The sequence below is a fragment of the Dermacentor andersoni genome, chromosome 9 (genome assembly GCF_023375885.2).
Source record: "Dermacentor andersoni chromosome 9, qqDerAnde1_hic_scaffold, whole genome shotgun sequence".
In the NCBI taxonomy this organism is placed as follows: Eukaryota; Metazoa; Arthropoda; class Arachnida; order Ixodida; family Ixodidae; genus Dermacentor; species Dermacentor andersoni.
This window is the reverse complement of record NC_092822.1, coordinates 75,004,988-75,032,660: the sequence shown is the minus strand read 5'-3', so window position 1 is coordinate 75,032,660 and position 27,673 is coordinate 75,004,988. Positions and strand designations below refer to the sequence as shown.

The window sequence follows — 27,673 nt, the reverse complement described above, 5'->3', positions numbered from 1 at the left end:
CAGCAAGGGAAGGTGACACAAGAAACTTGTTTGGACCTTTCCATCGCGTCACATGTGAACAATGCCTTCTAGAGCTGCCTGGGCTTCACCCACATTAGCCTCTTGACAGCTGTAATTATCCACGACCCCCACAAAAGCATTGCAGAAACTGCAACACTTACCTTTCTATTAGTGTGCAAGTTCAGAGGGGAGGTAGACAGAATGGTAGAGAGGAGGGAGAGGAGGCAGTGAATGGGTAGAACCAATGCAGTTGTGAAATAAGTGAATTGGGGGCGAGGACTTATGGAGTCGCCATCTGACGGAAGCGCCTCCCTTGCGTAGTATGAGGGATCACGCTGCACGCTCCTCGTAGGTTTGGCTTACGCCGCTTAACAAGAACACCACGCGGTAGCCCTCCTGTACATTTTTGTAAGTACTCCCAAAATGAGGGAACTTTATTACTATCGAAATAATATTCTTGGGCAAACTGAAAGCACAGAATCGTTTGCAGACGTCATCTCTTTACCGAATACGTACAGTGAATGCAGCTGCAGTCGCTGCGATGGAGTCTCCCGGACCTGCTTGCCTGAAAGGTCGGCAATCACCGAGCGCAAACTATGTGAAATATGTTTTTATAGTGGGCGGTCTGTATAACCAAATGGCGCATAACAGAACGAAGCCTCAATGTATGCAGCGATCGCACGGGTTTGTGGTGACCGACTGCGCGTCTGCGTGCTTGTCCTCGCACAACGTTTCGCTTTCACTGGGAGCGTTTTTGCACCGTGCTATGAGCTTTAGGCCGCAGAATATGACCATTTGACAGTCCACAAGCAACCATTGTTGTGTGAACGTTATCAGAGCTGTTCAAAAACAATTTTATTTTAACAAGGGACTTTGACGCCTATGCGGCGACTGTGATATGCAGTCACGATTCAATAATTTATTTTCTTCTAAATTCTTGGACGTTTCAATATTATTTCTAAAGTTGTGTCGCACTGTATGCACTCAGCGGGCGATTTCGCGCTGCTTCTTTTTCGTAATCCAGTGCGTTAATTCATAACACAAACATGACCATATGACATGCCTTTGTTTAATGTGCTTCTTACCACTCCCTTTCCATTCCAGTAAAATTGTCAGTGTCTAGCATCAACAAATTCATAGACCAAACTGTCGTGACATTAGCTGGGCAGCGAGTGCGTAGCCGGGCGGCAAGTGTGGGCAAACCTCTCAGTGCGCGTTTTCTGCTACTCACTGAACATCACAGTCCCGGTGCCGTAGCAGAAATATTCCTCGCGTCTGTGCTTGCTGCATACCCGAGTTGTAGCCAATGGCTGTTTGCCACTTCTAAGCTTCGCGAGCCAAGCTTCACGCAGCTTCTTGTCCTGCAGCTACGTGTGAATAAGGCTGACACCGGCTCCGTTGCATACGTCCGGCACTGAGGCACCGAGCAGTCGCCTACCATGCTGTACGCCTCCAAAGGCAGCCACTACCTATTATAGTGATTGCAAATGCTGTCAAGCAGACACCCAAGGCGGAAAAGCCTCACCACTTAATCAGAACTGCAGTGCAAGTGGGACTTTAAACTTTCGTTTTCAGCTCGCTTTGGCACTTCCGAAGCAGCCGACACAGCCACTGTGTCAACGTGATCCCTCATGCTACGTCACACCGATGGTGACGCCAGCTTTCTCAGTGGTGGAGCTCGCCCCCAATAACAGCCTTGCCACTCTTCACTCGCAGTTCCCATATGGGGGGGAGGGGGGCGCAGAGAAAAGATGACATGAGAAGGCAAGGAAATGCTACTATGCACTATAGACATGACAGCGACTATGGGCAAACTGAAGGTACGGTGCAGTACGTTTCTCCTATTTCTGAAAAATAAATTGTCAAGCGGACAACTGAATCAGCGCACGCAGACACAAAGCCGCACAAAGCATCACAGGGTCTAGGCGACAATACAGAAGCAGTCGTACGTCAAATCAGCGCTTTTGTGCCTGTCGTGGTAGCTTTGCGGCTACGGCATTGCTCGAGGTCACGGGTTTAATGCTGACCACGAGAGCTGCATTTTGATGGGAGCGAAATACTAGAACACTATTGCACTTAGGTTTAGGTGCATGAAGAACAACAGGGTGCCACAATTATTCTGAAGTCTGCCATGCCTGATAATCAGATTGTGGTTTTGGCATGCACAGCCCCACAATGCACTTAATGTTTAACGCTCCTGCCATGATGCAATGTGCCATGTGAGGGACTGACAATGCTCAACCCTCTCAGAGATTACGAACAATGGCACACACACCTCAAGCAAACATGTCTCCCTGTGTGTTCTGCGTAATATGCAGACAAATAGCAGCGGTGCAGGCAAGGTAACGTTTAAGGGAGGACACGAGTTGTGGCGACCAAAAAACGCAAAAGAACTCTATCTTTCTTATTGCATTTTTGGAATGTACAGCTATTATTGCATCTACATTGTTAATTTCATACCGATAACATCAGTATTTTAGCTGCAGTGACTCCTTATACGACATGCACTAGCTGAATTTCAGGCAAAACTTGCGCTGAAACGGCACATTTTCCGAAACATGTGCCTGCTCTTCTACGTGTGCTAGCACGGTCATCTTGGTCTCATTTGAAAGAGCCAACTTTTCCCTTCAAATTCCCGCCAGAACGGGCCCCATTCAGCCATTGGCCACTTAGAATATGCGCGGCAAAAAAAGGTATTAAAACGCCCTCCTATTTGTCACTCGGTGCACGTGACTTGAGCTCGCCTCCCGATTGGTGGAACTGCATGGCCATCGTCTGCTCCGCGCTTGGAGCCGCACATTGAGACACACCATCTTGCCCCAGTGCCAGCGAGGAAGCAGGACGCAATGTCTGAAACGGAGCGCAACTTTTGGGCGCGGCACAAGTTCTGTGCGAAAAAAGTGCGACGGACGCTCATAGAAAACTTCAAAAAACACTGCTCGACACTGCAAAACGCCCAGGACGCCACAACCTCAGTGTCCTATGCCGAAATCTTCGATGCAGCAACAGCAGGCCTAACGACCGCATTGGCTGCTGTGGATACTGTGACAAGTCCGTCTGCTGCAGACCCTTCGACCAACGCTTGCGTACAGCAAGATACGATCTACCGGCAACCCTTCGAGCTAAAGGAGGAGGAAGCGAAAGACAAAGCAAAGCTATCGGAGTTGTCTTCCGCTCCAGCGACGGAGAGGAAATGCGAGTTCGTGGGTGACAGTACCGACGATGCACTTCGCCAGAGTTCCTCAGTTGTGTTGCACCACAACAGCCCCCTTGTCCGGGAAGGACCGTTGGCCTGAACCAAGTCCCCTCGTCCAGTCATCCCAGGTTGGGCGGGAGCACCAGGGTCAATGTATCAAATGATGTTGGGTTGATAAGTACATGTACGCTCTGGGAGGCGGCGCCTCAGGGTGCCAAGTCCTCTTCCCATCTGACAATGGTGCCTGATGGGACTACGTTTACGATTGTGGATTTGAGTGCCCTGAACACTTTATTAACGTTTACAAACTGCAATATCTGCAATGGTGCCTTAGAAATCGTCCGAGACGAGCGGGAATACAGACTCGCTGTGAAGCTGTGCTTTATGTGCACAAACTGTGGAGAGAGTGCGTCGGTGTGGAGCTTGCCGCGCGTTCACAGTGCTGAACGAATGAAACCCTTTGCTGCGAACGTTTTCGCTACGCGTGCCATGCAGGCAACGGGAAACCGACAGACCGCGTTCAATGACGTTTTCTCGTTGATGGGCATCAGCCGTCGGGCTCTTCACACGAAAACGTCGCCAGCGGCTGAACGCGCGGCGCGTAATCTGACAAGCGACTGCGTGGTCGGTTCGCGAACTTTACGCCGAACTGAATGTGGGTTTTACCTGGAACATTGCGGTGTTGTATGACGGGTCATGGATGACCCGCGGTCATACGTCTCATATCGGCGTCAGCACTGTGATCGAGTTGTTCAGCGGACTTGTGCTCGACTGTTGTATCGAGCAATTTCTGTGCTGGGTGCGAGTCGGGGCCAAAGGAGAATGACCTTTGCTATGGAGCCTGGAAGAATGAAAGTGTTCTTCTGACAAGTGTCAGAAGAACACTAATAAGAAAGCTGGGGAGATGGAGATGGAAACTGCCCTCATCCTTTTCAGGCAATCATTGGAGCGGCACAATCTGTGGCATACAATGGTACTTTGTGATGGGGACAGCCACAGTTATCTTGCTTTACAAGATAATGAAGTGTATGGGTATATCCCATTTGAAAAAGGGGACTGTGTGAATCACGTGCAAAAGCTCATGGGGATGGCTTGCGCAACTTGGTGGCAAAACACAGAGGCCCTGGACATGAGAGTCTTGGTGGAAAGGGCCGCTTGACAGCAGATTGCTCTCCAAGTTAACCTCATACTATGGATGGGCTCAGAAGACCCACAAAGGAGATGTGGCTCATCACACTCTTTGTCCATTAGGGCCAAACTCCTGGTGCAAGCAAAATGCTGCAGTGGCCAAGGGTGAGCCGGTTCCAAAACATCCTCGAAAGCTTCCTCCTCATGTGTGTCAGGCTTTACGTCCCATAGATGAACGCCTTTCAGACAAGAAACTGCTGCAACGTTGCCAGCGTGGTAAAACGCAAAATAACAACGAAAGCCTGCATTCGATGATCTGGGCACTGGCGCCAAAAGACCGGCACGCTTCTTTGTTCATGGTGGAGGCTGCTGTGGCAGAGGCAGTATTAAAGTTCAATGCAGGCAATGCAAGGGCTTTAAAGCACATAACGAAAGAACTATGTCTAAATCCAAGCCAGCAAAGTCGCACCCGCATGGCCGAGAAAGATTGGTGTCAAATGGCAGCATCAGCCAAGAAGCGCAAAGCATCAGAAAACTTGCGCCAGTCCCTCAAAAAGCGGCACACGGGTTGGGAGTCAGCAGGACTACATGCCTGATGCCTACTGGGCTTTTCCAGCTGTAACTTTGTAAATAAAATAGGGTTTTGCATGTTTTCTCACTTTTCTCAAAACATGTTTTTAGGTCACTTCACCAGACTGTCGGAGTGATATCCCATGATCTAGAACAGCTAGAGCAGTAATTCTTTCTTTAGCAGAAAGCCCTAATCTGCATATTACAAAGTACTGAGAGCAAAATTTCAAATTTGTGCGCATGCATATTTCCATGTTATTAATTTTCTTTTGGTGTGGTAGCCTTAGAACAAGGAAAGAATTTTGATCACCTGCAGAATGGCTAATTAGAATTTAATTTTAAAACTTTTTGCAGCATTGCAGTTATTGCACATTATAGTATCTAGCTATGCAATAATATTCACTTTCTGCTGAGCAGTTTCTTTTTCCATTGCCTCTGGAAACAATAGAGTGGCAGCACCGTCAATCTCTTGAACTAATGGACCTACAGGAAAAATTATTACATATTTGAAATCAGCACAAAAAACTAAGTAAGCTTGATTATTTTCATCAGATTTGGCCATAAGATGCAGGAAATAATCTCCACAACCCATGTTCCCCCCTTAACATCAACTTACCCCCCTCATATTGGACTGAATGCTGAAGAAATTAAACATTTGCCATCAATATCGCCAATAATTATCGTCGTCAATCTAAGCAAACAGCACAGAAAACTTATCTTACACTGATTCCCACAGTGTGTGAGATCCACATAATTTTTCTGCATCTTGTTTAATTTGACCTGCCAGATAATTAGGTCGTTTTGTCGGCTCCGTCAAGGTCAAATTAACGGAGGTCGACTATACCAGGAATGTCTGTTGCATATTTACTGGTCTTGTTGAAGAAATAGCAAAAGTCATTATGTATCATTCATTTTTCAAAATTACAGAAACTGCACATATACATACACATTTGCCGAAATTGCTGAAAGTTCATGATGAGTTAGCTTGACATCGGCACCAGAGGATGCTTGTGGTAATGACTAATTACATCGTCATTGGCAGTGAAAGGGTTAATTGTTAAGTCCAGTTAGCGCACTACGCTAATGTGTGTACCGAGAAAGGTGCCTATGCATATTAGAGGTGGATTCATCTTTCACTAGGCAGCCTGAAAATATTTAAGTCATCAACTAAATCATTTGGCACAAGGCAAAAAGAGCAGGAAGCGAACTGAACAATTAGTTCTCACCTGGCCGCACAACTTCTGCGAACTGTTCTCCAATGGCAGCCAATAGAAGCTCCCTCCAGACCACTGGCTGCAACAAAAGTTCACGTGTTTAGCCACACATCTATTTATTACGCACTCATTCACAAACAATGCAATAAGGCAGAAATTGCCTCTTTTTGTAATTATACATAGAAAGTATCTTAAAACCTCGTTAATTCGAAAAATGGGATAATTTGGACTCATCCTTTGGTCACAGCAGGCGTATACATTATTTAATGCAATCAAATGCCTGCTAGTAATTAAGACACTTGGCCGCCCATAGGTTAATTCGAACAAATCTCAGAGCTCAGCAAGCGCCACAAATGTGCAATGCAACAGTGCAAAAACAGTTCAAGCATCCAACTGAAACGAAGCTGCGGAGTCCGCATCCCCATAGTCATCATCAAAAATTGTTTATGAATGGCAGCAGTGCCAGAATACTTTGTCCATATTTGTGCCTTTAAAGCTTTTATTTTTGTGTTTTGTGCATTACACCGCATCGGCTTCATGCCTTCATAACTGCTCAGTCGTCATATGTTATTGGGTCAATAGTGGCCATAGTTTCGTACCCAGCGATTGAGGGAAACAGTAACTTGGTTCAGACCTCGTGCAAAGCTGTCAAGGATGAAGAGCATTGGCTACATCGTGATGGACGGACGATCTTGTGGCGATCACTGGCAAAAGTGGTAACCGGGGTGTGTGAGCAGTTAGTGAAAACCATATCAGATGAAGATGTGGCCCACAGCCGCGCTGTGAAGGAATTCATGAGGCCTTCGCTGCTGCAAGCTCTAATCATTCACAAGATGACGAGAATTGCAGATTCTGCACTGCATTTGTGCAAAATAGGAACCAGACTTGCTGATTCATTCAGTAACTAAAGGCGTGTTGATGTAGTAAGCATTTGTTTATTGTTTTCTCAATACCCTAGATAATTTGCTGTTAGGTTAATTCTGACATTTCTTGCGGTCCCGTGAAATCTGAATTAATGAAGTGTTATTGTAGAACCTCATTTGTACGTTTTAGAAAAAACTCTATAAAAACGTACTAACTGGGCAAACAAATGAACTAATGTCACTGAAAGATCTTGCAGACTCAGCTGTAGCTGACCTTCACATAATGTAAAGCACTGCACATATCATTGAGGCACAACATGCCGACGTGTTTTGAGTTGCTAGGGTCTGAGATGCATGTTATCATTTTTGCTGCTTCAGCAAGCTTACGTTTCCCCTCCTCAAATTCGGCCTAGGTCAACAGCTTCTTCAGGTGGGGCATTTTCACAGCATATTTTTACGTGTCCAGTAGGAACAAATCATTGTAGCACTAGACGCCAATGTGCATTGAGCTGGAGACTTGCGTGAGGTTTCCGGAATAAAATCAAGCTGGTGGGCTTCACCAGAATACGATGCCATCAGAGCAAAACATGACCCTGACTTCGCATAGCTGCAGCAGGGAACGAAGGTGCGTTTGGGTTATCACCTATTAGCAGCATGCAGTTCACTTCCAATGGCACTACGCCACGCATGTTGTGACACATAGATGAAGCTGCTTATCACAATAGAGTTGGCAGTGTTAGCTGTGAATGTAGCGTGCAATGACTCGTGAGGAGATTTGCTGGTATCGGAACAAAAAACTGAGTGCACGCTGGTATTTTCACAAGACACGGGTGGGTAAGTACTGTGGGGAAGCTGTTGCAATGGGTGGCTACTGTTCTCGATCACGCAAGCCTTCTGCCTTTTTTTGTTTACACTGGATATAGCAGCACGAAAACATATCACACAAACATAGTTTGGCAATGTACTGAACGTTAGTGCTGAAAGATCGTGGTTTCCAGAATGTACCAACCGACGAAAAAGAACAGCAACTGTATTGGGTAATTTTTTGTGTTCTCGATTGTAAATGCTGGCGGCAGGAAATCGTGCAAAACATGATCATATCAACGAGATACAACTATACATGCAACGCTCAAGTTGAATGAGCTAAACTCCCATTGTTCACTCTATGCCATCAATACTGCCATGTGCGTTTCATTCACTTCTGTTGGGCCACTTTGTTATGTTTCTGCTGTTGCGTGAGAATGCACTTGTGGTATCTAATGATGCTTTATTCTTAAATGATGTCGTTCCTTTCAGAAAAACAGGAACCTCATGTGTCTTTGCAGTCATGCTAATACAGCAGAACCCCGCTGTTACGTTCCTCACTGCTGCGTTTTCCCAGCTGCTACGTCGTTTTCATCTGGTCCCGGCATAGCTTCCATAGGATCCAATGTATAAGGAACCCCGCTGTTACGTAGTAGCTGTGAAAACGTTCCCGCATGATACGTCGCAACTTAGCACCCCGAACCCGTCTGGGCTAAAGTAGGCAACGCTCCAACTGCCATTTTGGCTTTTGACAGAAGACTGTGATGAATGTATAAAAGTGGCCAAATGCTAAACAACAACTTTCCATTCTATAACTGCCAACTGCACTTTTTGCCATCGTCGCTGCTGAGCTCTACCTCAGATTTGAGGGCACAACTTTGCCAAGTGAACTGTTCTCAGTGTATTCCCAGTCTATGCCTGCCCCTGTGCTGTCACACCCATGGGACAATACCACTAAAAATGAATGCATTGATTGGTAGGTTTTTTAGGGTGAAAGAGCCCACCACATTTCATAAATGTGTCAGCAATAAAGACAAAAAAGCATTATGTAGTTAGTTCTGCATGACCGTCTGCACATCACAGCTGCCACACATGCGGCATCAGATGCTTATTACAGATTAATGAGAGCAAATGACATACTAAGAAGTAAACATCTCCAACGTCTTTCAGTGCATAGCCTCGCATTGGGTTATGTACTGGAGTATTACATTGTTGCATTGAGGACATAAGCATGGCAGTTTGACATCTGCATTAATTGTGGCTCAATGCACAGAAAACATTAACCCTTTGTTGATGAGCGTTACCTACAAGCTACATACTAGAAAAAAAATTTTTTTTTTTTTGCTGTGTTTCAATGTTGAGTGTGAAGTTTCTTGCTAAATGTCTTCGGCCAACACTGAATGACAGGCAGCATTCGTCATCTATAGGTTTAGAGCAGAAACACAGGACAAGGAAGAACTTATGCATGTGATTCGCTTTCTTTCGAAAGCACGGTCAGAAGAGACAGACCGATGCAATATATCTGGCTGCAGTGGTGTCACACACATGAGGTAATGCAAATGAGATGTACTACACCCATGGTTCACATCTGATGAGCACTGTCTGCACAAATTCCAAACGTAGCCTTAGGTAGCTTGGGGTGAAGCCCACTTCCAGTTTTCTGCCTGGTGTTTTCCCCATATTGCTGAAAACGTTTCCACAATATACTTTTCTTCTCATTTAATATGCTTAATATAGACAGGTTTTGTACGTTTACGTAGAAAATCAACATTTCTTTCTTTCAGATATTTATATGTGTCGTCGTGAAAGGGTTAGCCAACAGAAGTTATCTTTCGAGAAGATCTTGCTTCTTTTCTTGGCGAGAGGCGAATGCATACGACCAAAACGCTGGGGTAGCAGGCAACGCAATGCTTACTGTGTGCTTCTTGTGGCATCGGATGCGCCAGGTGCCCCCTCGCTGGTTTTCCGGGTCCTCCCAGAGAGGCCGCCGCTGTCCCCGCATTAGGTGGTATGTGTGCCGCAGGCCGAGCTCACACACATCTGGAATGTGGTGCAGCACTGCCCAGAAACCCTGCACAGTCACACCAGGTTAAAACAAACAATGAAAGAAAATTTGGCTGGTTAGGAGCACATGTCTCAACTTTTGTTTGAAAGCACGCAGTTTGTGACAGTAGCTGAAGACAGAACACATCACACTCCTTCGTTTAATACTACTTTTCATAATGCTCACTTTCTTCAAGAATAAATATGGTGAAATCAGGAAGTGTGGTGACTGCTGCCCATTGCAGAAATTCAGCAGCTATGGTGTACTGCTGCCGCTGCTGGTAAAATTGTTGTGGGTTTCGCACCTACCCATAGAAAGCCAATCTCTGATGGGCACTATTGATGCAAAAAATGGTGAAGTGTCAAAATATGAAAACACATTGCAGAACCTGTGAAATCAAAAAGTTGCTTCAAGGTGGCCCTTTAGAGCATTTATGGTACATGTGTAGCTTTCAGACAGAAATATATATATATAATATATTAATAACTGCGGCTGCACAGTATGCCTATATGAAGGCCATGGTCTAGCCGAAGGGGAACGCTTGGCTAGCTGTTTCACAAAAAGGAAGACGTTGCAAGCTGTTGAGACAGTAAATAAGAAAGAGAAACACACAGGGCACAATGTTCACTTCTGGTAATGTCTCTTTTGTGTTTAGCATTATAGTTCGCCATGTCATTAGCACTGTTTGCAATGTCTATGTTGTTAAAAAAAATTAAATTATGGGGTTTTACGTGCCAAAACCACTTTCTGATTATGAGGCACGCCGTAGTGGAGGACTCCGGAAATTTCGACCACCTGGGGTTCTTTAACGTGCACCTAAATCTAAGCACACGGGTGTTTTCGCATTTCGCCCCCATCGAAATGTGGCCGCCGTGGCCGGGATTCGATCCCGCGACCTCGTGCTCAGCAGCCCCACACCATAGCCACTGAGCAACCACGGCGGGTAATGTCTATGTTGTGACAGCACAGACCAAGCAAAACACAAATGCCACCTTGCCTACTTTTCCATATGCTTGCCTGCATGCTGACACAACAAAAGTACAGTGTCAACTGAATCTCACAGCTTGTTTAGTAGCGTAAGTCATTATTCCTGAATATAGCATCACAGATGCTGTGAGAGAAGACATGAGAAGCACAGTGCAATAGAGGCAATAACACCAAGACTCATTGAGTGACCGGGTTTTACACCCTGAATGTGCACCTCAGCCATGAAAGAGACCGATTGAAAGAATGGTTGGGTTTTTGCACCTGCACCATGAAGGGTGGGTACTAATTAGTAAGAGTGATTGGGTTTTCAGATCTCAAGTTACAATGAACCATGATGGCCGACTGACTGTTTCAATGAGTAAATGTAGTCGCATGTCTCACAGCTTGCCAAGCACTACGAAGACATACTGTACTACGGAGCTCTCTCTCTCCCTCTTTTTTGACCATGAGATGTTTTTGTGCCAACATCTTGGCACATGGTAATTTCTGCAGCCTGCTTTCATCAGAACAAAGCCACTACAGCTGGGGATGGAATATGCAGCTGCAGGCACTGGACAAGCGGACTGCCTGTTGTCCAGATGTCCTGGCAGGTCATAAACACAACGGCTACTCCTAGTCATTCCATTCATAGGATATGCCCTTGTGTCTCCCTCATTTCATTCAACAAAATGGGCTGGACTGCATATGACAGGCACTCTCAAGCCTTAAATGGCAGTTTACTGATATCCTCAACAACAAAAGCACATCATTGCTGCATTCTGCATGTGGTGACTTAGAGGATCCAAACGTGGCCAATAAGAAAGAAACCTGGGTAGAAGCTAAGGGCAGTGCTATGAGCGATGAAACAGAAAACAATGAGCTTAATGTTAATGGATGTGAAGATGGCTGCATGGATTAGAGAGTAAATGGGGTAGCTTAGATTACACTTGACATTCAAAAGAATAATTAAGAGTTGGGCAGTTCATGCAGTACATAGAGTGAATAGCCAGTGGTCCAGTAGAATAATAGAATGGGTGGCAATAGAAGGGAAACACAGCAGAGGATGGCAGAGGGCCAAGTGTTGCAATGACATTCGGTAATTAGCAGGCATAAGTTAGAATCAGCTCACACAAGATAAAAGTTAACTGCAAATCGCTGGGAGATGTCTTTGTCAATGGATATTTATGGGCTCACAATGATTTAATCCATGGCTTACTCCTTACCAAATAACAATTATTTAACCAATGAAATTACATTATGTAGCCTAAGCAGGCCAGCTGGGATGGAAGTGTTGGTATACTGGTATCAATCTCATAAGCCTTGAGCAAGGGATTCAGATGCATTGTACATAATTTTCTGCGTATACCTCTTATTAAAAGCATGAACTTTTTTTTCGTCATACACACTTATACCTCAAGAGGGATGCTGACAAGAATAATAATGTTTGAGAAACATGCCTTTCAGCTTAAAATAGCAGTAAACAGTGAATCAAACACGTGAAATCCAGCTGTGCAAAGGACGCAATATGCCTCACTGACAGATGCAGCATCAGGCTTGACTGCTCCTCTAGCAAACGTTTTTCCAACAAACGATACCCATTTATACGAAAATGCCCATTCATTTCATCTAACAAAGTCTCCGTGATAAATAAAAGTAAGAATAAACTGCAAGAACGATTCATATTAAAGAACGACACTTGGAAATATTATACTTTAATCTACAATGCAAGGCCATATCTTGTAATGATTCATTTTTATTATCTATTCTTTCTGCCCATTTTATTTGCTAGCACGAAGCTAGCCCACAGCGATAGCTTGGACTGGCCACTTGGCAGGATGAGTGATAAGAAGGATGGTTTGCTGGGCGGGTTGGTATTCCAATCTCAAGGCGAGCAGCACGAAAAAATACTAAATATAAATGAAAGGAAAGGGGAGACAGAGATGGCCACAGACAGCAATGCTGTCTCCATCTTCATTGCCTTCATATTTAGTATTTTTTAACGCTGCTCACTTCAAGGATAAATTGTAAAGCATTAGCAAGAGTGGAGAAAATGAAATGTTATAAAAATGTGGCCCTTGTAATGTTTTTGCAGGCACTGCTTAGTTCTGCCAACAATTACGAAAAGAAAACAAGCGTGGTGACTGCGTGTCCTTGCTCAAGATTTGGGCTGACATCACAAATGTCCATCATCTTAGTACAGCACAAGTGCATAAAGATGAGCTGACTTCAACCTTAAGAAGGTTCAGCCTTGTGCTCATTTGCTTTGTCAATGAGGAGCTCATAGGTGAAGACATAAAAATGCACCTTCACACAACATTTTTTAATTAATTGCCGGGGTCATAAGTGCCAAACCTATGGTCTGAATTTTGAGCACCCAGGGTTCTTTAACATGTAGTCAAGAGTTTGATGAAAGGACGTCTGGTCAGGTAACATGATGATGAAGAAATTGCGGTCACTGACTAAGTCAAGGTGAAAAATACACAGAGACGTTTCGGTTGATCACACTAAAAGCAGGCAAGCGCCATAAGTCACTTTTATGCAAAAATGTGACGTAGGGAACAGGTGTAGATTTCCATCAGTCCTGTTAATATTGCTGTCTGTCGTTCAAATAAATAAAGATTCCAACATAAGTCGTATCATTGGATTCTTTTTCTTAGTTATTATAGCAGCATTTTCCCCAGCGATTTAGCGACCGTGATTATCAGTATGTTTGGCAAGCACGTCTGATGCTTTTTTGTTGCTCCTTTAATCTTCTTTTGAATTTGCCGATTACCCCGATGTTTGCGCATGGTATCTTGTAGACAACATGGGGTAATTCTTGCTTTCCAGCCAATCGATTACATTAACAAGGTGATTTCTCAGCTTGTTGAATGACGTGCGCTATTCTAAGATTGTATCTTGAGAATATGCGGCTAAGAGCTTCACTGATGCCAGGCACACATGGAACGCCGCAGTGACCGCGATTGCTTCATCATTCTTCAATATGCACATAAATCTAAGTTCACAAGTTTTTTAGCATTTTGCCCCCATCGAAATGCGATCACTGTGGGCAGGATCAAACCCACGACCTGGAGGTCAGCAGCACAACGCCATAACCACTCGGCTAATGAGGCAGGTCACTTCCTTTACCAGAAATATTTTTTTTTTTCAAGCTGGACTTTTCTAGATATTTTTTTCATTTTTTTCGCATTCATTCAGGCCTTTAGGCTGCAACTAATGAAACAACATAAGATAACTGGCTTCAATCAGCTGCAAGGAGCCACTGACAACACAAGTATTAGGATAGAAATTTGATCAAATTGGTGGTATACGTTCAGGATGTAGTGTACAGTGCTCACAACTGGACGAAGAAGGTACACACAGGTCATGCGCTGTGAAAAGGGCTCTGTGTACAAGAAATAAACTGCATTAGGATAGAAAACTGAGCAAGTTTTCTCGCATGTTCTGTGTGCACCTTCTTTGAACTTCGTACAATTGTGAGTGCCACGCAAACTACATCACGACGCGATGTTGGTTGCTCCTAAGCTCCACACACAATTAGGCAAAACACACCAGCAAGTCACATGTGAAAACTACACATGCACAAGACTTGCATCATGAATACTAAGAGCATGGGACACCTACTTTCATTCTTCAAAGGGGGCAAGATAATGCACTTACGCAGATGAGACAGCCCTGAAAAACAATAGATGCCAAAAACAGCAAAAGGAAACATCTAACGGAAGAAAGCCCTGCATGACATACAACTATATATGTATCTTTCATGCATGCATAGTTCTCACATATAATTTTGCAGCACATGCCTGAATGATGCACTACCAAGAAGACCCTTCTGAAGCTACTCACAAGGCACAGCAATTAAAATTGCTGATTTGTGGCAACACATCAATTAGCAGTCAATGTAGAGTAAGGAAGTTATACGGCCCATGGAAGGACACTTTGATAATGTTATCGTGAAGCACCTCTCGCCTCCCACTGCTTCCTCATTATTCCTTTTAAGCAGTCAAGCAGATAACATAGAAGGGAAACATCACATGAATCTTTGTCAGCATACCTGCACAGTGTTCACAGTGTAGATTTTCTTGAGGCTGGCTGTGTACTCCGCAGCTGACATACCTCGCCCCTCTGTCCTGCAACACAAAACAGGAATGCCCATTCCATTTTTAATTCAATATAATAAAACTTGATGTGCCAACAACCGAGTACAGGTAGTGCACTTATAAACCACTCAAGAGGCAGTGTAAGTGATACATCACTTTTTGTTGTACATTTAACATCGAGGTTAAAACGCTGTAAACCCTGGAACAAACAGTTTCAAGTGTCTGGGCACCCTAAATAATTTACTATAATACTGGTTTCTAGAACCCCATTACGATACCAATGAGATACATTATGACTTCACAGTACACTGGCTCACTCTGTTCCTGCAATTGCTGCAGTGGCAATGAAATTTCACTTTGGCTAAAATGGGGATAAACAAGTAGCATATACCATTGAAGCAATCTTGTCAATGCTGCAGGGCTGGTAATTGTACAATTTTCCTGCTGACAGCCTTTAAATGGCATATGAACAGACAATGCATGCCAGTGGTGATAAGCAGACATGACTGAAGTCTCAACATGACGTCTCCAATATTTTTGACGTGCCACAGGCTGTGCCTAATCTCAGAGATAATAACGAGGAGTTGTGTGTTTCAAGTCATGCATAACCCCCTAAAGTGGCGACAGTAGCATTTTTTTTAAAGCTTAAATATCAAGAACGTCTACTTTTGCAAGCCTTTCGTGACCTACCACTCATATTTCGAAGGTAAAATTTTGCCCAGAAACTGCTCTATTCTTCCACTGTCTGAATCTAGGTTTTTTTTACATGGCTAAAGCTTTTTGACACAGTTGGCCTTCAATGATGTCCGCTTACTCACAATTATAAGCACATTTCACATGGAGTGTGTGCCTTCTGGCTAAAGGAAGTGTGCAGACTGACCATGTCGTGTGCGTCACTCTGACCAGAAATGGTTATTTCAGCCAATGGTGCTCATGTTTATCCCAACGGTTTTCTGTTCACAGCCTTGGTGCCCCAAATTGAGGCTGTATATACCGACTGCACCAAGCAGCTAAATACTGGGGGTCTGACACAGGTGTGAGTTCCACAGCGTAATGCAAGAAAATTCGAACTGCACTGCAATCATCATCATTGGCTACACCCCGCCTCTCTCTCACCATGCACTGGGGAGAAAGAGTTCATTAGACTGATATGCCAGAAGATCAGGGGATGTGGACACGTTCATCAATCGTTTTTGGTTAATTTGACCATGTCTGAAAGTTACAATAGGAGCCTTTCTTCTGCAGGCTATGAAAATGAGTGTCCCTTTCAGCGTGGTCATTAGATATGGGACATACTGATTCTTGACTAAGCACATCATGCAATGAAACATTGAGCCCTGCAAAGTTGGAAAGTGGTACACTTTCCACTGCATTATTAGGTTGTCAGTAACTAAAGCTCTGTACATAAGAGTAGTAGTGCCGTCATGGTTATTACACTGTTGTGCAAGCCACTGCCGTTTCAAATGGTGCTAAAGGATTTTTCCTTAAAGGAATGGACAACCAATTTTTAAGGACCTAGCTTTTACGCCGCAACACAAAGCTCACCCTCTGTGGTGTTTACATCTGAAGCGGTTGCTTCCAAAAGCGCGTGGATATTTGGTAAGAAGAATTTTTCGATCTGAGCAGCCTCTAAAAAGTAAGAGTCCCTCCTCAGCAACGCTGAGAAGTGAGAATGACATCGATAGCCCACCTCACAAATTGTGAAAGCCACACTCACAGGAGTGAGTGTAACTGCAGTTAACCACCTACATTTCGAGCTCTTCAACCACTTTTGAAAACAAGAAGCTGGTGCAATAAGTTCCCGTTGTTGTACAGGCATTTCTTATATTTGTAGCGCGTTTTTTCCCAACTACACGCCTACGTCTTGGCTGGCTCGCCCCCGCCGTCATTCTGTCGATAGATGAGCCAAGCCAACTCATCGAAAACGAAGACAGCACTTCTCTGCTCACTACAAACGAAGGCTTATTTGCACATTGTAAGTCCGGAAATACTTATACTTATAAAATGTATACCGCATTTCAATACTCATAAAAAGACCAGTAATCACTTATACTAGTAGAAGGTCATGTGGTGAACCTCTCATGCAGCTTCATGCTTTTGCTGTGTGGGGCGTCGGTCATTTTTCACATTTAGTGATTAATTAAAAATATAAATCCACATTTAATGAAAAAAACATGGCTCGTTTTAGCTACTACGATAGAGAATCATTCCATCAGCAGGGTTATTTCGATTCATGTTCTGAGCACTCAACTGAATTCCTATATATATATATATATATATATACAGAAGATCTCGTTTTGGTGCTCTACTTGCATCAAGTTCATCCATAAGGTCTCCAACTACTTTGCATGCCGATTCTCCAACATGGCTTGTTTGCTTATATATATATATATATAATCATCATCATCAGCCTAGTTATGCCCACTGCAGGGCAAAGGCCTCTCCCATACTTCTCCAACTACCCCGGTCATGTACTAATTGTGGCCATGTTGTCCCTGCAAACGTCTTAATGTCATCCGCCCACCTAACTTTCTGCCGCCCCCTACTACGCTTCCCTTCCTTTGGAATCCAGTCCGTAACCCTTAGTGACCATCGGTTATCTTCCCTCCTCATTACATGTCCAGCCCATGCCCACTTCTTTTTCTTGATTTCAACTAAGATGTCATTTACCCGCGTTTGTTCCCTCACCCAATCTGCTCTTTTCTTATCCCTTAACGTTACACCTATCATTCTTCTTTCCATAGCTCGTTGCGTTGTCCTCAATTTCAGCAGAACCCTTTTCGTAAGCCTCCAGGTTTCTGCCCCGTAGGTGAGTACTGGTAAGACACAGCTGTTATACACTTTCCTCTTGAGGGATAGTGGCAACCTGCTGTTCATGATTTGAGAATGCCTGCCAAACGCACCCCAGCCCATTCTTATTCTTCTGGCTATTTCTGTCTCATGATCCGGATCCGTGGTCACTACCTGCGCTAAGTAGATGTATTCCCTTACCACTTCCAGTGCCTCGCTACCTATCGTAAACTGCTCTTCCGAGACTGTTAAACATTACTTTAGTTTTCTGTAGATTAATTTTCAGACCCACCCTTCTGCTTTGCCTCTCCAGGTCAGTGAGCATGCATTGCAATTGGTCTCCTGAGTTACTAAGCAAGGCAATATTATCAGCGAATCGCAAGTTGCTAAGCTATTCTCCATCAACTTTTATCCCCAATTCTTCCCACTCCAGGTCTCTGAATACCTCCTGTAAACTATATATATATATATATATATATATATATATAATATAATTGTTGGGTGCATTTTTCAAACTACACTAAATTCTTCATTGTTTGAATGCATGGAATTTTTCTTACTCTCACTGGGTTCCATGTTGTATATCCCACTATCTCGAGCGTCCAACGGTAGTCATACCAATAATTATAATGATATAGTAACAGATGTCATACATGTCAAACTAGTACAATTGCATCACAGCCAGAGTGTGTATGGAGAAAACATGTATAGGGCCTAGCGGACTCTGACACTATAGGGAACTCTATACTATAGCGCATTCCAGTTTTCCAATATTCGAATACTAGATAGCATGTTGCAAGAATACTGAAGGTGTAATCCCGACCACGAGATGATCAAACAGGCTAACATGCTTTGTTAACCCCAGCTTTTTATTGTGCTTTTCATAGAAGCACACAAGGATGGGGGTGGTAAAACAATAATTTTACTTAGAATGTACATTGTTCTTTTTTGAAGATGTACAAATTTACAGCTTCATCGCACAGTAATATTAATTTTTTAACATAATTTGCACGGCACAAAGAGAAAAGCTGTTTAAATGCGAGTGCAGTAAATTGTGGTCCGCGTAGCAGTAATTTCGAGTTAGAAAGCGAGGTTGGCTTTTACCAAACGAACAAAACAATTAGCGTGCCCTCAATCATGTAACTGGCATAATCAGTACTCGTCGAGTAGGCAAGCGCAACAATAAAACTTAGCTTTAAGAAACAATTAAAATAAATGAATAGTTTAGTATATATACGCAAACATTAAATCGCAAATTTAATGCCTCACACTAGGGAAATGCGCGCACGGTATGTCACAGAACAGTCGGAGAATAACAAGAAGCGTTGAAACAATGCAACCGCGCAGCGATGCGCAATCCGCCACAAAGCGTGCACTGCAGCTGTCGGAAGTCGAAAGAATGCGTGAAAACGTTTCATACAATGAAACAAACGCGAACCATATACATTGCACACCCAATCAATCCCACCCTAGAGCGCTGACAACGCAATATAAACGCGCAACGTAATTCTTCGCTTGTTTATCGTGGGCTCAACGATGCTTGCCGTCGCTTCGGAAAAAAAGCGTCCGTGCACCTCTAATTTCAAAGCGGTGAAGGTGACGCCCTCGCCGAGAAAGGCGCGATCGAGTTTTATCTTCAATCCTAGCAACCACGCACGAAATTCTAAGGAACTGCTTCGTACTCCGCTCGGATCGGCCACTGCCCTCGGCGGCGCTCCGGATCGCGTCGGTTGCGTTGTAAACACACAATCGCTCGCTGCAACCGCAATGCCCCTCCTTCCTAAACTGCTTGCTCACGCGCGCAAAACACTTCAGCGTTGACGGCGTACGCTCGCGCTTGGAGTTGGTCGACGAGGGATACTCACTTGTCGAGCCAGAACGTCCACTCAGTTTGCAGAGGGACCCCTTCGGCACCGTCGTCCGGCATTGCTGGCGTAACATCGCAGCGGTCATCAACGGATCGGCGACTGTCGGTATCCGCGTCTGCCATTTTGCGCAGAGCCGCCAAAGCAGACGCACGTGACGTGAAAGCAAGAGGGCCTGCCCTCGCCTTCTTCCTACAGACTCGTATAGTTTCGGTTTCGTTTACTACCCTGCGACCACCTGCGACCCTGCCTTGAGTGGTGAAAAGCATGGTTGGAGAGACGGGAGACTTTAGTACTGACCACAGAGAAGTAAAAAAATATTATTTGTCTGTGGTACCATATAGTGGCACTGACATAAGGGACTGTGACGGTGAGCTTGCCCGCTTGACAACACAGCGGGTTACATCGTCACAGTCCCTTATTTCAGCGCTAAAGAGTTGTAAGAGCAGCTGTGAGGACTACTCACAGGAACATTTGCCTCAGGTTCTGCTAAGCTTCTTTCTTTTTTAAGCTGACGCAGGGAATAACGGAAAAACGCTGGTAACGAAACGATGAAGGAGAATGGCCGCTTGACATACAGGGTGCATGTCCGGGTGACCTTCAGATGTTGGGATCATTTAATAACGGTGTCATACGCCCAACCGATCCGGATCGAATTTCTCGATCGCGATTGGCTGCCTTCCATAATTTGCGTAAATGAGCCAATCACAATCGAGAAATTTGATCGCACATTCTTCAAAGGGTGCTGCGTGCAATGAACAATACGTTCTCGCGTGTGAACAGTATCATCATCAAAACATCGAGCTGATGAGTGCGGCACAAATCAGTTTGAATTCAATCCAATGCACGCAGTGTACGCGGCGTGTGCGCGGCGAGTGTGCGAAAATGCTTGATTTGGTGTCTTCGGTGGAAAAGTTATATGGTACATGTGGCTAACTACACAAATGCACAGAGAAGAGGAACTGGCAGCCATGCGATCTCCTGCTGACAAGTGGTCTTCGTCGTGCAACGAAATAGCAGGCACGTGTAGCACGTCCCAGTGGCCATTTGAGTGTCTCGCAGAAGGTGAGTGTTGCTTTTGTTTTGCTTTCCCACGAAAGAGCATCGCAACGTCCATCATTGTGCACGGAGGCACTGACGAAGGTAGGCTTGGTAACTAACGTTAAATTGAGGAACGACCGGCAGGGTTATTCACACTTACACAGCAAAGGAAAAAGACATAGAGGAGCAGTGTCGAGCAGTTTTTACCTCGGGGGCTCCTGCCAGATACATGGCGACGGAGTGAGCGCCTCCGATCGGCAACCACTGCACCGAATTTAATTAGGTTTGTTATGCTGGTGTCACACGGTGCACTTCCGATCGCAATCGAGCCCAGAAGGAGTAATCACTTTCCCCGGCAACCACTGCACTGAATTTGATGAGGTTTGTTATATGGGTGTCACACGGTGTACTTTCGATCGCAGTCGAGAATTTCGTCCCGGACCGGGCTCGATCGCGATCGAAAGTGGCTGTGGGACACCGGTTTACACTTCAAAGAGAAAGTTAAAATTAAGTGAATGTAGGAAGCAGATTGTTTATTTAGACCGTCAATACTTTAAATTTGTTAAAAATTCAAAATAAAGAGACAAGGAAATTATTAAGTTTACAACTCGGTAACTCGGCAATGAAAAACGATATTAGAATTCTGTGAATTGCACCTTATGGTACATCCAAAGCCTACAATATTTATAGTACACTAGATGCTAGCCAGGACAGTGGTGGTCTGGCATTGAGAGCAAGCCATGCCTAGATCCGCAGTTAACTTGGCCCACAACACACACGTTCTGAGCACACCACTGTGAGGTTCCTACAGCAGACCACTGCCTCTGGGGTTGTCCTAGATGGCCTCTTTCATGATATCGACTTTGCCAGCACAGTACACCACTAGAGCAGTCTTCACTTGCTGTCCTCCCTTTCTCGGTCTCCACCCTCTGCACCTGGTCCCACACCCGCTGCCTTGTGCTGGAAAGGTTCATTGAGTTGTACAGCCTCCACCCTCTATTGCTCAGACAGCCATAGGGTTCGGGTGACCCATTTTTTTCTTACTGAGCGCAGGGGAACGTTCTTGTAAGTCTCCCGAGCCCGAATGTTCTTAAATCTTTCCCAAGCCCAGCACCCCTCTGGCATGCCACTGAGGCGGCCTTCAGTAAATTTGGTAGCTGCCTCCTTTGCTTTGAAGAATGACCACCCAAGGTCTCCTTGCACCGCCTCATATGGTGGGAAACTATGTACCCCCAGTGCAGTACGACCAGCTTCTCTTTGGCAGACTTCAAGAGCGTGCCGGGTTGAAGGTGAGAGGCACACAAGAGCATTTATGAAAGTGAGAGCCAGGACTGCAAAACTTTGCCAGAGTTCCCTGGTGACCTCGTATTACCTGAAGGCCCACAAAGCCCTCAAACCCGGGAAGGTATGAGGTGCCAAGGCCTTCGTGCGCAGCTCCTTCTCATGCTTGCCGACATAGTTGCCCATTGTCGCCACTGTCACCCCAAGGTACCTGTAGCTCTCCACCCCCTGAAGTGGTTTGCTCTGCAGCAGAAGAAGCAAGTCAAGCGTCTCTTCCCAGGCTGCGAAACGCATGGCCATCAACTTCTTCTTCTTCGTGATTTGGGAGAGGGAAAATACGCTCAATTCTGCAGCCCATATGGGAGCACGGCGCAGCGTAATGGGGATGGGGGCGGGGAATGAAAGATGAGAGGATAGAGGGGGAAAGGGAGAGCAGGTTTCAGGCAGCAGACGTCAGCATCATCCAGGGGCGATGGCCGGCGCTCGAGGCAGAGGCCGTGCGAGGCCGAAGTCTATTGGCGATCTAGGAGCCCGTTTGAGTACACATATTCAAGCAGGCTTGCCAGTGCTGGGAGGTGGTAGCGGGCCGGGAAGAGCAGGTGTGTCTCTGAGGTAGCCGGGAATCCATACCGTCGGTAGGTGGCAGTGACTGGAGCGCACTCCTGGGCTAATGCAGGACAGGTGCAGAGTAGGTGCTCGAGGGTCTCGGCGTCACCGCACCTTCTGCAGGCCGGCGAGGCGATGCGTCCCTTGGCATGGAGCCTAGCTGCTGTCCACACGGAGCCCGTGCGCAGACGAAGGAGTGTCGAACGGTCCCGTCGCGAGAGACCGTTTTCAGGGAGGAGTTTTGGGGCGCGGTTGGTAGCTACCCTGCTATCCGGATGATTGGAAGTGAGCAGCTGTTTGAGTCTCTGCCTGGAGTAGTCCGATGCTGCGACTGCTCTGGTGAGTGGAACGGTCGGGTGGTGGGCAGCCTTAGCAAGGACATCCGCCTCCTCGTTTCCAGCGATCCCTACGTGGGAAGGCAGCCAGTGGAAGGAGATGGCTACCCCCACTGCAGAGAGGGCAGAGATTTTTGCTCTCAGGAGGGTCTCAGTGACTCCGTGCCGACGGTGATCGGAGAGTGCCTGGAGAGCCGGTCGCGAGTCACTTAGCACCGCCACTGGTTTTGTCGGGGGGTCCTCAGCCAGGAGGTCTGCAGCCAGGTGGAGTCCCGCCAGCTCAGCTGCTGTGGAGCTCATGCGAAAAGGAAGTCTGCACTGCCTGCTCTTGCCCTCAGATGGGATGGTACATGCCGCCGCTGCGGAGCCATTGGAGAGCACGGAGCCATCCGTGTACACGAGCAGCCTGCCATCCAGCTCTTCCAGGAGTTTGCCAGTAGCTGCCTGTTGTAGTGCTGCTGCTGGCGTCCGGCGCTTTGATGCTCCATTCAGGGATAGGTGCACCTCTGGAGGCTGCTTGTGTGGCGGAGATGTGACCACGGGCACTGGTCGCTGTACAATCAGCTCCTCGTAGAGCTGACAGAGGCCCCCCATGCGAGGTAGCGGCTGGCTCCGCAGTCGGCAGAGCAGAGCCCCACCATCTGGAGCACGGTGCAGACGGTCAATGTGCCCAAGGGCACGTTGGAGGATGTGCAGCGACAGTGGCCATTCGCCAGCCTCAGCCAGTGTGGCAGCAATTCGAGAGTGCTTGGGGAGACCGAGGATGCTCTTTACTGCACTCCTGTGCAGTCTCTCGAGTTGTTGCTTCCTGGCTGGAGATAGTAGAACCAGTGGCTGGGCATATAGCAGGATGGATGTGGCCGCCGCTTGGTTCATCCGCAGCGCTCACTTGACGATGAAGCCCCGACCACGCTGCTGCATCTTGCTCACTGTCCCCTGGACTCTTCGGACTTTGGAGGTGACAGCCTTGGCAGCAGGAATCCAGGAGAGCTGATGATCAGTGGTTAGGCCTAAATATGTGACCTCCCGCTTCCATGGGACGGTGGTGTTTGCAATGCGCAGCTGTTTCACGTAGAGGCGTGCGGAGGCTAGCGGGTGTACAAGTAGTGCCTCTGTCTTTGCCGGGAACACGGAGAGGCCAATGCCACCGAGGAAGGAGATGACCGCTTCTAATGCCCTTTGTAGAGAGCCCGGGTGGCAGCGATGCTTCTCCTGGGTCCTCGCATCCACATTAGGATGGATAGTTGGGCGTGTTGGTTAAGCATGATTTCTGAAGTGAAGGCGCTAAAAAGACGGAGGACAAAGAAGAAACACACACACACAGGGTGCCACTTCCAACAATGTTTATTCAGGAAAAAACGCCACTGATTTACACTAGGAGCGTAATCACAGTTTCTCAGGGCACATTCGCGTTTAGGTAGAACAGTTCTTTGCGTGACAGTGATATGGATGCAACACTTACGCAGTTATCAGCTGCTTCAATGATTCTTTTGGCCTCAATTATTAATCTAACCCATTTGTCACGGCTTCTGGCGACCACAGCGCAGGCGTGGAAGTCTGGCTTACATCTGCAATTTCTACAATGAATTGCCAGGTGGCCCTCCCTCCCATTGTTCACTTTGTTATTGTGTTGCCTCAGCCTGTCATTCAGGCACTGCTCTGTTTGGCCCACATACTTTTTACCACAATCTAAAGGAATCTCATAAACAACTCCTGCCTGACATTCTACGTATTTGTTATCGTGTTTAGTAGCACAGGCCGGAGCCTTGCGGGAATAAGGGTTGGTCATTCGACAGAGCTTAGAGAGCTTGCACAGGGCAGAAAACACGACAGTTACGTTAGCTTGCTTTGCAATCTTTTTCAAATTATGTGACATGCGGTGTATGTAGGGTATGACAGCAACTTTTTCTTTTTCGCGGGGTGGCTCCTGGTCCGGTTGGCGGATTCGCGACTTCTTCAGGATTGTTTCCGCTACGGACACTAAAACAGGTTGCAGGTGGCCTGCCTCTTCCAGGCGGTCAATCTGCTTAAGAAAACTCGCCGCAGCTCGATGTGGACAGGACTTCTTAAAAACGTTCAGCAGGCACATGTTGGCGATGCTGCGTTTTACTAGCTTAGAGTGAGAGGAACTAAAAGGCAGCAGAGGTTTAGTGTTGCCTCAGCCTGTCATTCAGGCACTGCTCTGTTTGGCCCACGTACTTTTTACCACAATCTAAAGGAATCTCATAAACAACTCCTGCCTGACATTCTACGTATTTGTTATCGTGTTTAGTAGCACAGGCCGGAGCCTTGCGGGAATAAGGGTTGGTCATTCGACAGAGCTTGTAAGTATGCAAGTACAGTCTCGCTTGGGTGCTGGTTATGTGACTGAAAACCACATATCCAAACCACATCCTTGCAGGGCTTTCCAGGGTGACAAAAAAAAAGTGGCCCACATTTTTTGGAGTGTTCTCAGTTGTTGAATACGGGAACACGCTCAAATTGCTGGGTTTCATCTGGCAGGGCCCGAACTCGGGCTCAACATTTAGTAGACGATGGCTAGCTTTTTGCAATGTTGTCAGCTCCTCTGGCGCTGCACAAAGAGGGCTTGTATAACAACTTGTAGGGGGCATCTGGAACATGAACGGGTACACCACATCTCTAGCAGGTGTCACGCAGTGGCGACAACTAATAGTCCAGCAGGCATGACAGGCTTCCTTAAGAAACTCCATTGGCTTGATTTGCGCCTATGAAGAACTGAAGGAATCGGCGGTCGTGCATGATAGCAACAAACATGCTTGCCGGTTGTTGAAGAATGGAATTTCTGCTGCACTCAATTTAAAGCTGGCAAAGGGTATTCAAGATAATGCGAAAATGTAACTACAACAATTTCAAACAATACAGAAGCCCTTGTGCATGACTGCAATCACTTGACCTAAATCTAGCCGCTTGTTTCGTCACAAAAAAAATGATAAAGCCACATGCCCGTGGCTTTGAACAAGAACAAACATTAAAAACGTTCGGGGCAATACAGTGGTCGACACATCTCATGTATTGCAGCACCTCTACACTCTGCATGGAATTAATTCAGAGCCCTTCACCATGGCATTTCCACATCATGTGTCACTCTAGGACGTTAACTCCTACAACTAGTTGTTAGAAATATATTACATTGATTGTCTCGTCCATGTGTAACCACATCACAGACTCTCATCATCTGTGTCTTCCAAACCACTGGGGTGGTGTTCTCTTGGTGCAAACCGTGAAAGGTGGTCCTACACTAGATCTACCTTATCCATAGCTTCAAAACAGCTTGTAAGAGGTGGTGGCACAGGGGGTAGGGCAGTCAGGTGCGCAGCGCCAAAACTGTTGCTTTCCACAATGTCTTCAACAATTTCAAGCAGTTGCCCAGCGTACTCTGCAGAAGATACATGCAAACAAACAAAAACACATCAGATTATTTTAAACTGATGCACAAGTGGGGTACCTGCCATCTCCCTACTTTATTAATGTACACAAAGCAGGAGTGCAGATATTCAGTTTGAAATCTAAAAAGAATGACTGCTACTAGTTGAAAACAAACACAGCCTTGAGGATTCCTGCTCTCCTTAGGCAAGCTGGAGAACTGATATGGTGCTGCATACTCCATATCCACCTTAGGCAAAAATATTTACAAACTGAACTTTTCAAAAGGGGTGACATTAATTGCAGTGAACTGTGGGTTGCTCTACAACAGAGTGAAGCACCTCTGGGCTATCACTATCTTTTGCAATCTACCGTTTGACTGTAGGCTTGTCATTTATTTTGTATATAGAGTACACCCTTTCAAGACAAACCTCAAGGGACTGGAGCATTTGTTTCTCTTAACAGAAGTACCCCTAAAAAATTAATTGAGCCCACCAGGTGCATCCATACATTACATGTTAACACTGCATAAAACAGCCTTTCAGAGAGAGGATAATTGCAAATAGAGTTGACTCCCATTAAGATGAACTTCTTTAAGATAAATTCTTTGATAAGATGAACAACGCGAGACATTTGGTTAGTTTCCCATAGTACTCAATGTAAAAGAAACCTGCTTAAAGGGCCACTGACCACCCTCCAACCTAAAATATTTTCTAACTAGATGGTTGTCTCCGGAACGTGTGGCCACTTATGTCTTTAAAAAAAAAAAAACAATAGCGGAGCTACAGCTATCCAAATCAAGCAACTCCATCATGCCCCTTTCCTGCCATTCCCTCTCCAAGTTTTCTTTCCTCTCTCCTGCCACGGGGACTAGGATCACCAAGCAAACTTTGCCATCCTCCACCAGTGTTTGTGAGAGGCGTGCGCTCTGGTGAAGTCAGGTCCTCACGTCATGGCCCCACCTTCAAGAGTGTATTTTTCTTGCATTTTACTACCCGGAGAACTTCCGTGGAGAACCCGATTGCGCGGTACTTGGCAAATATCCCTTCCGCCATGTTTACAGATGTTTTTTGTCCTCCGCAGCCTTTCATTTCATTTCATTTATTTACTCTCAGGTCGTACAGGCATTACAGAGAGGAGTGGCAATAGAAAAAAGAAATAGCTAATGAGGCAGCACATGGTCACAGATAGCCGACTTGAACACATCATGGTCTGTGATAGTGATGATGGATGCGGGAAGGCGATTCCAATCTTGACTTGTTTTCGGGATGAAGGCTTCGAGGTATACATTGCTTTTACACTGAGGCACCCCAACCTTCATTCGATGATCAATACGGAATGACAAATGGCTCGGTGGCGAAAAAAGTGTCATTTTTAGCTCATTATTAGTGTAGTATATTTTATGAAACAGGCATAAGCGGGAAATTCGACGTCTAGTAGAAAGGAGAGGTAGTTCAAGCTCTTGCTTCATGCGAGAAATGCTGGC

The 27,673-nt window shown here is 45.8% G+C and overlaps 1 protein-coding gene and 1 long non-coding RNA gene across 3 annotated transcripts in view; one reads left to right on the top strand and one right to left on the bottom strand.

Moving 5' to 3' along the window:
- LOC126528273 (eukaryotic translation initiation factor 4E type 3-like) overlaps window positions 1-19,703 on the bottom strand; it is a 49,033-nt gene extending 29,330 nt beyond the window's left edge. The window contains exons 1-4 of one of the 2 annotated variants that reach the window (XM_050176167.3): window positions 19,541-19,703; window positions 14,840-14,915; window positions 9,691-9,846; window positions 6,121-6,187 (exon numbers count right to left, since the gene is read on the bottom strand). In XM_050176167.3, the coding sequence (XP_050032124.1) occupies window positions 6,121-6,187; window positions 9,691-9,846; window positions 14,840-14,915; window positions 19,541-19,665 (424 nt within the window). In that variant the 5' untranslated portion in view covers window positions 19,666-19,703. Of the gene's footprint in view, window positions 1-6,120; window positions 6,188-9,690; window positions 9,847-14,839; window positions 14,916-19,249; window positions 19,347-19,540 lie in introns of those variants that run through there. The other variant, XM_072284223.1, reaches the window with a different exon arrangement.
- A 522-nt stretch (window positions 19,704-20,225) lies between these two features.
- The window catches only part of LOC140213106 (uncharacterized), a 146,605-nt gene continuing 139,157 nt past the window's right edge, over window positions 20,226-27,673 (top strand). Inside the window, exon 1 of the long non-coding RNA XR_011890031.1 lies at window positions 20,226-20,605. This is a non-coding gene — a long non-coding RNA (uncharacterized lncRNA). The remainder of the gene's footprint in view (window positions 20,606-27,673) is intronic.